Source organism: Leptonotus elevatus, chromosome 17, assembly GCF_054856555.1.
Source record: "Leptonotus elevatus isolate MCC_2025b chromosome 17, RoL_Lele_1.0, whole genome shotgun sequence".
Lineage (NCBI taxonomy): Eukaryota > Metazoa > Chordata > Actinopteri > Syngnathiformes > Syngnathidae > Leptonotus > Leptonotus elevatus.
Genome location: NC_141255.1, coordinates 9,670,993 through 9,687,090, shown reverse-complemented (window position 1 = coordinate 9,687,090; position 16,098 = coordinate 9,670,993). Strand labels below are relative to the sequence as shown.

Here is a 16,098-nt window from a genome sequence, read left to right as displayed (position 1 = left end):
TTTTGTTACACCCCTCCTACTCTGTTTTGAATATAAATCTTTATCATGCCGAGTTTCCACCTGCTTTGGTATGTTTTATGATCTTCCAAACCAAAGTCATAGAGCCATACTTTGGTGCACTGGACACGACAAACTATAATCCCTGATCGATGCATTGATTGATTGAAGGGTGTCAGAACACTTTCCATTTACTGTATTTGCTTTCCCCTACCCCTCTGTTGACCGCCAGCCATGTAATCCTAGCAGGGCTCTGGCCAGTTCAAAAGACATTGGGTCAACACTTCCATGCTGTTATCTTTGGCAGTACATCAGGAAATTATTGGAGCTAGCGCCCCCTTAACAACTGCGGCCCGAAATAGAACGCCGACGTACAGTCGGTCCGTTTATAAGAGGTGTCGATCACCAGCAAAGAAAGTTTTGCATGTGTGTGTGGTGCGGGTATTGGGGCTCCGGGGTGTGCCCTATCATACTGCACATTTCGCATCAGGAACAGTCCGTAATGGAGCAAAAGGCCAGCCAGGGGATACCTCGTGATCCCACGCTGCTGCCCCGCATACAGTGTACATAGTCAACCAGTTTCACGGCCACACAAAATATATTTTCGGTCTCAAACAAGTTACCAGCTCACCACAGGTGCAACTTAACCGGCAGATAAACGAGCCGAGCAGGGTTTTACTTTCTGGACCATGTTTGCCACCTCTGTGTAATAGTTTGTTTACTGTGAGGACTGGAACGTCTTCAAACGTGACGGCCATGTTGCTGAGTCCAACCTCGTCACAACCCGGAAGTGGCTCCAAGATGACAATCAGGATTTTATTATGCTGATGCTCGAGCAGACTAATTAGGAAACACATCAGCAGCCCCCCCCCCCTCGCCACCAACACCCCAAACACTCCCTCCTCCCCCCCAGAGTTCTAATCCTTGCCAAGAGGCAAACTTTCCCCTGTCAGATTAAAAGGGATTAGCCGGGTCCTGCTACATGAAGAACTGGCCACTTCATATGGTGACTTGAAACTTTCCAAAGATGGGGGGTGGGGGATGGGGGATGGGGGGGGGGGGGGTTGTAAACTGTACCCCCTCGTCTCTCGCCCTACCCCTGCTTCTTCACGGCTAGAATTTGCAGAGTTTTCACTCAGTGTGACACAATCGCTGCTGGCGTGCGCGGCAAGGGCTCAAAAACATCGGCACGGGTGTACAATATTCATGCGGAACACGTGCGCCCCGTTGGCAGGGACACGTGAGCAGGCCACATGGCTGACCACAACAAAATGGGGCACAGGAAAATTCCATTTCAGTCTCATAATAGCACATTACTTTCATTTACCTGGCAGGACTCATTTTTGGCTTAAGTAAAATAGCCCATAAGGACTACATGGTGCATGACTTTAAGAGACCAAGAAAGATTTGACTACTTTTAATTTGACAGTTAGGGATAAACACTGAAAAAGTAAAGAGCATATAAACTTAAATAATATTTACTTTCTCATGGATCATTGAAAATTCTGCCCGGTAGATCTTAGAAAAGACCACTTTACCAAACATCAGATTTCAAAATGGAAGGCACTAACGTCACACCATTGTTGTTTGTTTTGGTCAGCATTTTGTTGTTTTTGGTTGAGTGCAGTTTTTGTCTACACAAAGCAAATCACACGCAAAGCACCCCCTACTGGCCAGGAGGTGAACTGTTTCAGACAATTTGCTGAACCGATATTGAATTGGGAAGATGAAAATTACCTTTCCAAAATATAATGACTAAAATTGTATTATTATTATACGAATTCAACATGGTCAATTTGACCTGCAACATGAAGTAGAGCTAAAAGCTATTAAAGGTAGTCGGACTTCCATTGTTCTTAAACTGACACTTGTTATTTTTAACCATATCGCTCGGCTTGACGGCAGTCAGTCATGCCAGCTACCACTTAGACTCCATTTGCGCGTGTGTGCGTATGCAGAGGTGAGGCGCACACAAAGTCAGTGAAACAGTTCTTGGCGCTGGCCAGCGAGGTTAAACACGGAAGGAATTTCGCCTGTTATCAAGTGTTGCCCGCAGGACCACCGAGCGCATGGACAGCAGCTGAAAACGTGAGCGCGTGACACGACTCGACGCCATTTTCGCCCCCTTCAGGCGAGGCCGCCGCGTCCAATTCTGGCCTCCGCCTGTCTATCTACAGCAGCGATAAGGGCTCCTAATGAAGACTGCGAGACTGACGGCTTTATGGCCCAGACTGGATCATCGACCTTGTTGGCAGCCTCACTGGGTGACAACAGAAAAAAGGAACAGTGGAAGGGTGATAGGGGGAAGATTAAAGTTTTACAAGGCTTTTGAGAAGCCTTTCTTTACGACGTGTCCAGAGTTTGCTTTCAGATGTGAGCCGCATTAGTAAGTGGAAGCTGAAATAAACACTTTTGATAAGGAGGCCCACCACTGTCAGGCCCCAAATAAGGGGACAAAGATCCCGCTGGGCTTATCAAGCTTCACGTTATCTCCCCTGCGCGCCTGCTCTGTTTTTTTAGCACCAACACATCGTTCTCGCAAAATGATGCTGCCATGACCTACCTCGAAAAGATTGGATGCCTCGTTGCCATATTGCGCAGAAATGATCTCCGACTGGTCGCTGTACCACTTGAGGCCGCCCAGGAAGCCGTCGGCGTCCAGGTCACTGACGTCCAGCTCGGAGAGGTCGAGTTCGGGGAGGTCGGGGCAGAGGGGCTGGTCTTCGCCAACCAAGGCAGCACACTGTGAAGGTGGACACACATCAATAAGGACGATCAGTGCGACACAAACAGAGCTGACGGCCACGTCGTTCAATCCCCCAACCTGCAAAGTGCGGTTGCCTTGCATGCAATCGGCGCGCATGCCTGCTGACATTTTATGTAATCTCCACGACTTGTCGTGAACTTTACAAAGCAGCTGCGTTCACCCCCACAGCCCAACTGTAACAGGACAGGAGAGGGGGTGAGGGGGTCGAACGAGGCTCTGGATGTTGTGAAAACAAACAGAGAGAGGGAGAGAGAGCGCAAGATAGGAAGGGGTTGGGCTAATTTGCATGTCTCAGCTGATTTTTTTTTTTTTTTTTGCAGGGTCATTGCGAATGGGACTGGAAGAGGGCTGCTGGGGTGCACCTCCGCCAGCCAAGGATGGACAGCGTGCAAAGCCAATTGCTGCCTCTTTGCATCAACAGAGAGCGAAATACGGTGCAAACTTCCACACAGCAAAGCTTCCATCTAGCTACCTGGACGCACATCAGACATGGACATCCTTGAGGCGGGTGCTTCGCCCTGCCTGAGCAGGAGGGACGGGACGTGAGGTTGGGCTCAGGTCAAAAAAGCCGGGGGACGTGTCGCTTGTGCCGAGGAGGCAAAGCGAGGGCTGCCCAGACACCGGTGTCACAGTTCATCTGTCCCCTCACACGAATACACATTGACTTCAAGACTTGTGACGAGACAGCTGGGTTGTGTTGGCACACGCGACTGGGTGGGGGTGTCGCGGGGCGCTTGTGCCTGTGTGATGATCCAGTCTGACAAGGCACGGCAACCAAAAACTGCAAACGTTCTGCAAACCAGAGGTTCCCAATTATCTTATGGACTTCCCAGTCTGGTGCAAAGTGATGGACTAGCGTTACACAGACTAGACAATCGGTGATTTACGCACATAAACCGAGCTGAGGGCATCGAGAGGAAGATCATGCAGCCTTATTCCTTCCGCTGCAAATATTTATAGCGTGTGCGCACATTTTGGACACAATCGTGAAGCACTGCGGAGGAATCTCCACAAGCAGGGAAATAATCCGCACCTCCGCAGAAAATCACTGCGCAGCACGGCGGAGATTAAAGTGCTGGCAGGTGCAAAGAAAACAAACAAAAGTCGAATGGTGTGCTAATGTGCTCATGTGGCTGATTAAAGATCGAAAGTCAAACAGTGGTCCCCCTTTTTTGGCGTGCGAAACCTTTGCTCCCTTGCAAAATAACGCGCACGGACGCTGGTCACCAAGGCACTCCGTGCGTAAAACGAAACACGCGCGCGCACACAAACACACACACACACAATTGTGACCGCGAGAATACCTCTCTGGTACCGAACGCACCACGGGAGCGTTACATCCGAAGAGTGAAAATGTCCCTTTTTTTGCGAAAGCTACACCAGGAATCAAGGTGGAAAAAGGGAAAACATTCCGCTTGTTTAACAGTTGCCAAATAGTCCTGCGTTGTGCATCCTCAACTGGGTCCACATTACGCGTTACGCATCGGGAAGAGAAGACTCAGCACCAGCTAAAAGCTCCGTCGCTCCAGCAGTCCACAAGGATAGAATGATTCGGATTTTTTGTTTTGTTTTGTTTTGCATGGTGCTCACCTCTAATTCTCTCCACACCGAGTCCTGGTTACACCTGTCCCACGCCATCCAGCCACTGAATGACGGCTCCGTAAAAAAATTAACAACCCCCCAAAATACTTGTTAAAAAACCGTCGGGAAAGGAGCTGGAAAGAAAAAAAGGGGGGGAAGAAATCAAGTAAAAAAGAAATCCACGCTCCCCGCACGCTCCCCACACGCTCCCCACACGCTCGCACACAGGCAACTGCTGCCCCTCGCCGAGAATGAACCGAGGGCACCTGTCTTACAACTGCTTTCCATCACATGACAAAGCTATTAAAAGTAGGCAGGGAGTGACTCCGCGTCCACGCTCCTCGCCAGTGACGCGCGCGGCGGGGGCGTGGTCTTCCTGCAGTTTTTTTTTCTTTCTCCACCGTATGCATGTTCACTTTGAACATTTGCGAGCGTTCCTATTGGCTTTCTGAACAAATAGAAGCAAACGCGCAAGGCTGCATGCAACAGCAAGTCAATTAATTGTAACTGCACAGACCAAAAATTAATGTAGCCTACAGTATCAAATAAACATTTAGTAACAAATTAATAAAAGATTTCCCACACCTACAGGACGTTTCACAACATATTAGCTTTGTAGTTTTTTTTTGCATAATACAGCTCTCAAACATAAACTGTAAGAATTTGCTGTAAAAAAAAAAAAAAAAACTAAACAAAAAACACTGAGATATTGCATTTTTGTAATATAGCCTACAATACTGCAGATTGCACCACGTTCACACTTTATTGTATTTTACCAGAGTTTTACCGTGAACAGCATTGCATCATGGGAAGAAGGAGAGAAAAGGATTTCTTCCCCAGCCCGCAAAGAAAAACTTTTCCTGCCAGCCAGCAAGTTCTACCAAACGACAACTTCAAATCAATGTATAGTACAACCTGCCAGTAGGGTGTATGGAACGTTCACATTGCAGGTCGATACTGTTGTGTAAACTTGCTAGCTAACAACAAGCAAAGCATTCTGTACTATGTCCAAAATGTCAGGGATAAAGGCATAAATTAGTTATGGTTCATATTTTTCTTTTTAGCCCTCACACTCGTCTCGAAAAACTGTCAGGAAAATAGTTTTTGCTGAATCCATTAGCAAAACCAATAACATGAAAAATGTCACAGAACACTCACTAACATACAAATTTAAAAATTAACTAGTAAGTAACTGCTTCTTCATTTTTAGTTTCTTCAGTTTCATCAAACCTTTTTTTGTTAAATATTTAAATGTTTAATGAAAAATATGTTTGTGAGCTAACAAACCGAGGGAAAAAATAAACCACATCCAAAATAAAATGTGTTTTTCATTCACAAAGTTTTTCGATTTTTTTGTGTTCTGAAAATGTTGGGGTAAAAAGATGTTCTTTTACCTGGCTGACAGTTTCTTCTGACCCTTCAGCTTTTGTCAGAGCTGTCAAAGGCTCAATTGTCAGCCAGAACTTCTCTTTACTCAAAATATGAAGTTCCAAACACAAGAAGTTGAACACTTTTCGTGTCACAAAAGATGATATAGGAACGCAAAAGATTTACATGCGCCACTCACTGACAATGTCACGCAAATTGCCTTAATAGCTTTTGTGGAATCCCGCTAGCTACAACAAATAAACATAAATAAATCTGTATAATCATGTTTACATAAAAACCCACGATCATAAACAGAGACCAGCCGGTTTATCGTAATCCTGCTAGCTAAGAAAGCCAGACTTTTGAAATGGCAGTTCTCGCACTTCTCCACGAGTAAACGGTTCAAACTTATGTCTGAAGCTTTCTTAAAAGGAACTGGTGAGGTTTGGATTTCCTGACAGATCAGGTTGCTTGCAGACAGACTTGAAATGGGTGTGCTTTGTAATTCAGCATTTCTTCGACCATTCAGAAGCAGTAAAAGGACAGCTGGCAGTATCAAGTGTGTATACAGTGTCAACACAACGTGTATAGGCAACATGAGCTGGCTTAAATCAAAACAAGAGCCTTGTGGATATGTTCAACAAAGAGGCTTTTTACACAAAAACATGCTTTTCTTATTCTAATCCAACCAGTTAGTTAGTTAGTTAGTTATGTTTCAAGCTCACCCCTATTTCCACTTTAATAAGCCTATTAAGAAGCATTATGTGGTCATTTGATCTTCAAATAACAGCAATTGGGTTTTGGCTTGAAAAGCGTTGCTGCTGTTGCTATGGCGATCGAGAATCACCTACTTAAGTGGGCTAAAGCACAGCCAGGACACCTCTTGTGTTAGCATTAGCATTGCTGCTAGTGTTATTGACCAGATTGGGACATCTCTGGTGTATTCCACAGGTTTATTAAATCGTTACCCCAAAAGTACCACCTCAAAAACACTTCAAGCTTGCACATAATATTTAAATACAATTGTACCTAAAGTAAAAAACTAACAAAAAGTTCTTAACGATAAAATGCATTGTATAGTATTGTGCTTTAACACTTCAGACCTCTCGTGGGAATTTGCGAGCAACATGAACCATTGCATTTGTGTGTATATGTAGCACTAAATCTCTATATCTGCTTCCCCCTTGCACACTGGGCAGAGATGGCACCTAAGAACCACGCCACCGCCCGATCGGAGCAGGTGGCGTGTGCAGTGACCTCACTGAGCCCAGATGGACCGCTACCACACGGGTCACCATAGGAGAGAGCAGCGGGGACTCAACTGTCCTCCTTTGATAATGAAAACGAACAGTTCAAAATCACATCCTGGGCCCCAGAACGGCGCCATATGTACACCTAAAAGGAAACTCGAGGCTACATCCTGTTTCTTTCTGTGAGTTGCTCTCAAAAGGTTCATCTGATCCAATTCTGCATGACAAAACGAAATAATGTAATGTAATGTAATAATTCCAATGTGATGATTGACACTTTTGAGTTACCCTTTGATTAGGTTCATGTGAGCAGACTAGGAGATGGGGATGATTATGAAAGGAAAAGGATGGATGTATCTCCAAATGTTTCTTAAACAATACACAAGTTTGTTCTTTCCATCAGAAGCTCTAAACTCAACCCCTATCAACCCCATTTGTCACTCCCAGTTGTCGAAATACTTGTATCCCTACCATGCTGACTGACATCACTGTCAAATCAAACTTCCAAAAATGGCGGCGGCACTCTCGTTCACACCGCCTGTCCACTCTTCTGGACACTGTGTATATATGGAGTGGAGCCGGGTCCATAGGATGGAGTGTGAAAAGTAGTTCACACCCATCTGAAGGCACATGTGACGGACGCTCCCTCGAGGCGTTAAATGTTGCACGTGGCGCAGGCGCACATTGACAAATACACTTCAAAAGGAGCCATTAAAAGTGCAGATTTTCATTGGCTTCACTATGGCTGGCGCTTCATCGCTAAATGGCTCACAAGTCAGGGCATAATACATCTTTGCGACCCATCTCGTACCGAATTGCGCTGCTGGCAGTTCACAGAGAGTGAAAGGTCTTAATGATTAAACAATCTCTCCCAGGAGTCCACTGACAAGTGGAAGTGGCCCCAGCCAAAATGGGGCTAATCCACAGATAATTATCTTTGTTTGAATATTCAATCTGGCCTGAGTGGCAGCGTGTGTGTTTCTTAGCATGTCTCATCTCGGAGAGCTCCACAGATGTCAATTGAGTGATGGCCAATGGGTTCAAGCTGCAATAAGGAGCCATTACAAATGCACGATGCTCTTGGTCCACCAACATTCTAAACAAGCATGCCCGCAAACTGCAGTAAAAGAGGAGGTGCCATTCAAGCATTACAGTGATTTCAAAACTGTTCTATATCAGTATTAGTATTGTTACAATATAAAGTGTCCAAAAAGACCTTATCCGTACCACACTTTTTACGGACCACGGTCGTCTCAGGAGATCCAATACTACAGCCAAAGGAGAGTACCAATGGCGGCCATCTCAGATTATTATGGACAGCAATCATCTGAAGAGATTTTGGACTATCATCACAAGTACTGCACTTTGGTTGTCTCAGAAGAAGGGACCCTTTCTTGCAAATGAGATGTTGCATCTCAAGAAAACATTTCAAACAAAGTACAGAGTACAGTTTATGGAGAGATTTAGGTCCATGGTATTCAGAGGAGAGTACTGACTATGGTCGTCAAGGAGACTACAGAGGTTTCAGGATATTCCAGACTACGGTCATTTTGGAAGACTTCGGCCTATGTGATCAAAAGGAGACTACTGATTAAGGAATGTGCGCAAATCTTTTCAATCGATGAATTCCGCTGTGTCATTTAGCCCCTCTCAGGATGGCAGCAGTGGTGGCGGCTACTTTCCCCGTGGAGACCGCGGCCCACATTATTGAGGCAAATGGGCCAGTTAGCCGTGGAACTGAAAATAGCATCTGTCCCACACAGGGGGCCCTGGAGGGTGAGGGGCAACAGAGGACATGCCTTCCCTCCATACTCCACGCTGCCACCCACCATGGATGATTAATATCAGTCACCTCGACTACTACGTTGTTGTGATGTTATTGAACTTGTTTTAAGTCATAAAGTCATGCAAGATGCATGCGGAGAGTGGGGCGAAGACTGCGCTAAACTGGCGCTCCGGGGCTGGGAATTGTGCGGCACTTTGCTTGGATATAGCACTCCGAAGGAATATTAAAATTTATGGAGTGAGTGGCTGTGCAGATAAACAAGACTTGTGCTTAGACAAATTCTGAGACACAACATGTCTGGTGCTGCTAAAAAAAAAACTGTCAGCTCAATCTTTTACACTGAGTGGCTATAGCTTGAGCGAGTGATGACGATTCCAACAAAATGTATTCCGGAATGTGAAAAATTCATTGAGACCTCATTGCTCGCTTCAGGCAAATGCATCTTTTTTGCTAAAGAAAAAAAATGTCTCCTGTGAATCACAAGGAGCCCCAAAGCACAACAGATGTTGCTTGATTTCCAGAATTAATGGTAAGAGGCGGGGCTGGATACCTTGACAGAGCAGTGCTCGCGATGCTCAGCACTTTGAAAGAGCGCCAGGGAGGAATTAGGTCAGCCGGAGTGCAGCGTGCGCCCTGTGGAACGCCGTGTTCAAAAAGCATCAGTGGGAGGCAAGCTGGAATGGCAGGTAGAAATGTTCCCAAAAAGTCACACCCATGAGTCTGGCCTCATTTTCATGACACGCCTGTATATTCACCAGGCTGAAAAATTCCTTATGGCACAGTGAAACTGATTGTTTCCTCACCTTTTATTTCACCCTCAGATGCTGCATTTTTACACCTTCTAGAAAAGGAGCAGTGACTGTCAATAGATGTGAAGAGACAAAAGGCTAGCGGATGGATAGAGCGGAGAATGTGACAGGTGGGAACAAAAGCAAGAGCGAGTGAGCAGCAAAGACGGGAGGTTCAATTAGAGGTAGATATGGACGGACGGGAAAAAGATGGAGGCGGCCAAAGATGTCATATCAGTAGATAAACCACCACACTGGTCACTATCTCAGGGGTAATCAAATGGTTGCTGCTACACATTATTCTGATCATGCTCCAAGATATTACAATGCTTTACAAAAAAAGGAACATGTTTCTTACAAGGATTCCCAGATGGTTTTACCTTTGCTAGTATTTGGACCAATATGAAAACATACACAATGGCAATTTCCTCTAGTAATTACCAACACATTCAACGTAAACTTGTGTTGGTCACTTTGTATTTTATGAACTTACTTAAGGTAAAGGTCCAAAAAGACCTGATCCATACCTTAAAGTTTCTACTGACTGTGGTTGCTTTTAAATGAGATTTAGGACTATGGTGTTACTAAGAAGTCAACAAACTAAAGTGATCTAAATTGACAACTCACAAGAGCCATCAAAAGAGATTTTGGACTGCGGTCATCAGATACTGCAAACTACTCCAGTCAAAAGAGAATCCACCGTATAGCGGCAGAATCTTGTGACGTTGAATGACCTCACTGCCCCTTTGCGAGCATCACGCTTTGGGAATGGAAATTCTGGTCGTTCCCTCGTTTGCAATACACGGTGAGTTGTAACCAGACGCGGCTCCATAGACGCCATAGCATGATTACCTTGAATGCGTGTGTAAAATACAGATTTTCATGATCTGCGGCCGGCTTGGCAGCCTTCCATAAACGTGCAGGCTGATGTAAGCACATTGCAGATTGTGCTGAGAGAGAGCAACCATGTTTTTCTGAAAACAAAGGCTGATTTTCCCATACCATCGTTATGTCACAAAGCTGTCATATGGAAAAATAAGCGATTTCCATTAGTTCTACAATCTCTTTGCGGCAATATAATTCCCAGCTGCGGGTTTTGCGGCATCCTGTGTCCACCGGGAATGCCGTCACCGCCACAATAAGGTGATTAATCAGCACTGGCATTGGGCACTTTGGTCCAGATGACGCGTGTAATTAAGGAGTAATTAGCATGTCATCTACATGAGGAAATATGACACGCAAGATTCGGGAAACCGGAGCGCCATGTCCTCTGAGATAACTTCCTTTCGCTGACACGCTTACTTCCTTAACGTCTTTAGTCAAACTGCCTTACTTGTTTATTTACATGCTAATGCACTTAAACACTCATTTAAAAACTTGTTTGTGTATTTACATGCTAACCCACTTACAGGTACTTCCATTCAGCAACCTAGTCACTTCTATTTCATTTAGGCACACGCAGTCACTGCTTAATTGAGAGGCAATGCTTTTCTCTCTCGGGTTCATGCAACTCACTCTATACTGTGGCTGCACACAATAGGAGATGGCCAAGATGCCCTTTCATGTTGTGGGTCATTCCCGGCTGCAACAATATGTCTGAACGGGCCTTATCGCTCCTTGTAAAGCTTCGGGATAAGTCAGAGTCTCGTTTCGTGGCTCTTGTGGGAGATGTCGGGATGAATATAACCAAAGGGAGCTTCTCTGCCCTTGCACACCTTGTACAGTATTCCCCCTCGTTGTTGTTGTTGTCGGAGGCGAGCTTTCGGATGATGTTCCGCCTCATTATTTCACATTTACCTCGGAGAATCCCCCGCGACATTCTGTATTCCCGCGTTGTCCTATTAATCCAAACGCTGTCAAGATTATTAAAAGGTGCGCCACTGCGTTTTGAAATCCTAAGGAAACAAAGTTAGGGCCTTGTTGAGGCGCCTCGTTTTTTCCATTACATCAATTTCACACCTTCACTACAGGTTTTCTGGAAAGGTGAGAAAATGGGAATGGGGTGGCTATGAGGAAGGAGGTACATGGATTCACCGTTGTGAAATTTGAGGGCTGTAGTGATGAGACTAAAACTGGTTGAAAATTGGTAGAATTGTGTTTTGGGGTTGATAAGAGAAAAAAATGATGATAGGGTTAGGATTACATACGATACATTTCACATCCATGGCACAAGGGTGGAAAAGTACCTGAAATCTTCCACAGGAGGTCCCTATTATTACCCCTCTTTATCTTTGGTTAAATGTGTGTTCATTTAAGCTGACATGACACATATTTAACCTGACAATTGTTTTATGGCGCTCTGGCCAAACACCTTTTTATAGAGGCTTGCGTCACACCCCCGCCTTTCATGTGTTCGTTGCGGAATAAGTAGAACGTTCATTCAACTACTGGTGGTAAAATACCCAGCGATGATTTACACGTGTATAAAATGCAGGAAGTTGATAAGGAAAAGAAAAAGACATGCAATCCCAGTGAGGAAACTTTTGGGAAGGGATTTGTCAACACAGCTCTGATACGTTGAATAATCTTCTATCCTGCATAATTAATGATGTGAATTTTTAATTACCCCAGTGTGAAGCTTTTGTTTATGGAGCCCCACTGATGGCCATATTAACAAAGTTAGCTTAATGATAAAGGTATTTTACCTAATAGCATTTTTATTACTCCCGCCAAGAACGGAGCAATTAATTAACAATAGGCAAATTAAGTTCCTCGCCTGTAATGGTGATACCTACACAGGACATCATTACAAATAGTCAGAACAATTCATAATGCCGCCAAGTCGGATGGCACGATGTCGATGGCAGCGGCGAGAGAAATTAATATTCCCGACAGACGAGACTGAGCCGTAATAAATTACGCATACAGGCTCTTGGCGGACATGTTGGACGTATTGCACAGCGAAGCAAAATCATTTTGGGGATTTTTGGATTACGTACTGAGGGGAAACCAACAGGAAGCGAAAAAGAAAGAAGATACTGAGTTTAGTACGCTCAGTAGCGCCCTCTGCAGGCTAAGAATTGTGCATTTTAGTAGTTGATGAGATGCAACAAAAAAACGTTTTGAACTGGAAAATTGTTTTTTGTTTTAAAAGATGCATTTGCAGCTGTTGCATTGAATTAACCCAAATTGAATCGCCCCACTTTGAAATAAACCGAGGTACAAATTGTCTTTTATTGGAGCGATGAGACAGTCCTCCAATAAATACAACCACATAGGTCGTTTTGAAAAGGTGCCACATTACGACCAAATGTTACATATGTTAGTTTAGCGACCTCTATCGGCCATGTTAAATGGCGCAAAAATCCAAAAGTGAGGCTCGAACCCGGTCCGTCTGGTCGGAAGAAAAGTGTTCGGGGTTCGAGTCTCAGTTTTGTATTTTTTCACTATTTAACATGGCCAATAGAGGTCGCTAAACCACAATATGTGGTCGTATTTTGGTGCATGGTGAAACGACCAATATGGTCGTTATTGTTGGATGACTTGTTGGGAGCGATACATCTTAGAAGGAAATGGCACATTTACAGTACTGACAAGGTCATTCAAATGTATGGAAGATGACAGCAAAAAAGTAATTGCATCACACCCTCATGAACTGAGTCGTCCATTTTTTTATTGAATCGTAATCCTATTGAGTCAAACCGACTCCAATCACTCCACTTTCAAATTGAACCATCCTTGAATCGTTTCACACTGCACGCATTGAAAACAGTATTGAATCTTGTTTTGTAGACACATCCCTACTCGTCGACCATTTTGGTTTGAACAAAACAAATTGGCTGGAGTCACCACTGAGGCAATTGTTGGCTAATTTTTTTCCCCCATTTCCCCATCCAAGATCCCTTGAACACTCTTAGATACCCATTTATTTACAATGGCTTTTATGTGACGACGTTCCATTACTGTATTCTAAAATTTCTTCCAGACAAAACCCATACAAACAGCTTCATTAGTCAAAGCATTGTCTAGAAACTGTCTTCAGAAGTTGAAAAATGAAGATCCAATAACAAATTCATGAATTTAGATTTTTTGTGTACAAATGAAGTAAAGTTGATACCTGCGACCACCAAAAATTGTGAGATTCCGTCATGAGGGAGAGAATTGGACTGACAAAGACGTATATGAAAGCGCATAATCTTTTAAGCTTGCATTTGAAGCTAATCTTCCATTAAAGAATAGTACAGTCGCTATTGCTTTGTGGAGTGGAAACGCAAAGACAGCAGAACTGATGGGCACTGTTGGCCGTGACTTTCAGTGGAGATGGAAAAGGGCGAAAGGTGCCTTTTTTTTTCCTCCGCGCAGACTTCGGACTTCAATTTCAAAGGAAAACAGTGGGGAAAATAATCTCCACATGCGCACACAAACAGAGCGTAAATACACATGCAACAAATGCAGGAGAGATTAAAGCGAATTGGATCCTGGCATAAATGTGGAAAGATTGTTATCTACTGTGTTCTCTTACATGCAAATGCAAATCAGGGTTGCACTCTAAAACTTGTTTTACTTTGATAAGTGCGTGCGTGTGTGTGTGCGTGCGTGCGTGCTGACAACAGGTGCACTCTTGTGTGTGGAAAAATACGCAAACTACCCAGGCAGCGTCTTCTGTACGATGTTCGCGCCACTGGGCGTGTCCGTGAATGTGTTCTATTTACATCACTGGACCGCATCAGACAGATACGGTTTGTGGTAACTGAATATTCCGATCTCACAACAATGGGCTTGAAATGGTGATGCTCAGGAAATGTTTGAAAATAACAAAAAAGGTGTCATTGGTGTCACTTGTCGACACATTGATGGTTGTCTTCAACACAGTTTTACGACTGGTGTCACAAAAGAAATGTCAAATTAAACTGACTATAAATCAAAACTTTCTTCACTCACCTTTGTGCAGTCCTGGAAGGATTCTTCCAGGATCCACCACAGATCTTTAAAATGGGCCCCCTTGATGACCCACTTGACTTTGGGAAAGAGTAAAAATCATACAGAGGCATGTTCAGTGAGGAGAGAAGTGGCCTTAGCATGGCAAGGAACTGTCAGATGCTTTTGTCACGTTGCCATGGTGAAACAGCCACTATGAGTCCTAACACAGGATCTCTTTGCAGACATGCTGGTTGATTATTTGGCCCACATTGAGGGGTAGAAACTGTCGTTTGTAGTTTGGCTTTCAAATATAGCTTTTGTGACACCAGTCTTGGAAGTGTTAACTGTTAACAAATGTTTGCCTGAAAAGAAGCTGGGAGGTTCCACGATGAGTAACAAGGGCAAGACTTTCTATTAATAGTGTAACATATTTTACTGTTTTAACAGTTGATAACTTATTTCTACCCTTGCATGACAACTCCAATGTTACCATGTTATTAAAACCTTGCCTACATAGTCGGGTGCTCTGATGACGATGGTTTGACTTCCAGTTTCCACGATTTCCCATGTGGAGAGAGAGTTTTATAATCCGAACAAATCCCCATAACTCTGACTGAAAATGAGCATTGTGACACAATCAACTGTGTGAGGTTAAATGGCAATAAAGACCTATATGTAGTTACAGCAATAACAACATGTTCTGCATACCTTATTTCAGTTAAACAAGAAGACTTTCGACAACTGCATCTTTCATGACATCATTAGGGCCGCAGTGATCTTCTTATAGTCGGGCAAGGGACAAGGGTCAAGGAGAAGTGGGCGACAGCCACCGAAGCATGCTTTCAATTGCAACCCGAGTAGGTTACAACGCGTGGCCACATCACAAGCGCATACAGACCCCTTGTCGGACTTTGATGCCGGCGTGGACAGAATAGCTGGCGTCGACGGCATCCCGTAGCAACGAAGCTGAAAATAATCATTGTGTGAGGTATACACTGGCTTGGAAAGAGGAGAAGAGCATCTATGTGTTGCCATGGTGACCCCAGGTCACTGAACAACTTAGTCGTCCACATGTAGCTCGCAGCATGTAGCATTTCTTAAATTAAAAAACAAACAAAAGAAAATTGACTTAACAATAGCGCACAAATATTGGATGAAATGATCAAACCACAATCAATAACCTAGTTTTTATTTGGTAAATAAGTTAGTTGTTAGCATGCAGTATGTTTTACATTTTCAGCATTTCTATTGGTGTTTAACAAGCTGAACTGTTCCGCCAATTTAAACAGGTGCAGAAGACATTTTTTCCTACAATTAGACTTCAGTCTTTTGCTTGGAAATGAGGTCTGGAAGGATTTTGTCGAGGTATATATGAAGAAGGCGGGTAAAAAGAAACCAAGCACTTATTTATCTCTGTTTTGGGCTCGATCTCTTTAGGGACTGCCAAGCTCAGACCAGCGTTTCACAATCATTTTCCACAACATGTTGGCCCAGACTCAGGTAAGGCAATTTGGGTCTGGGGCCATCTATACACTGTCTTGTCTTGGAATGGATTTGGCGATGTTGATCTTTTTTTGTACCTTCGCTTTGTCTGCATTGTGAAGACTAGAGGAAAGACAGAGTGCAAGGAGACAGAGAGAGCGAGCGAGAGAAAGAGAGAGCACAAGGGGAGAAGAAAAAAACAAGTTTGACCGAAGCCCA

At 44.1% G+C, this 16,098-nt stretch overlaps 1 protein-coding gene across 7 annotated transcripts in view; it reads right to left on the bottom strand.

The window, feature by feature from the left end:
* The window catches only part of ppargc1a (peroxisome proliferator-activated receptor gamma, coactivator 1 alpha), a 171,980-nt gene that overhangs the window by 28,961 nt on the left and 126,921 nt on the right, over nt 1–16,098 (bottom strand). For 3 of the 7 annotated variants that reach the window (XM_086059061.1, XM_086059066.1, XM_086059062.1), the window contains exon 3: nt 2,561–2,740. In XM_086059061.1, the coding sequence (XP_085915187.1) occupies nt 2,561–2,740 (180 nt within the window). Of the gene's footprint in view, nt 1–2,560; nt 2,741–4,354; nt 4,670–16,098 lie in introns of those variants that run through there. The other 4 variants (XM_086059063.1, XM_086059064.1, XM_086059067.1 and 1 more) reach the window with 2 other exon arrangements.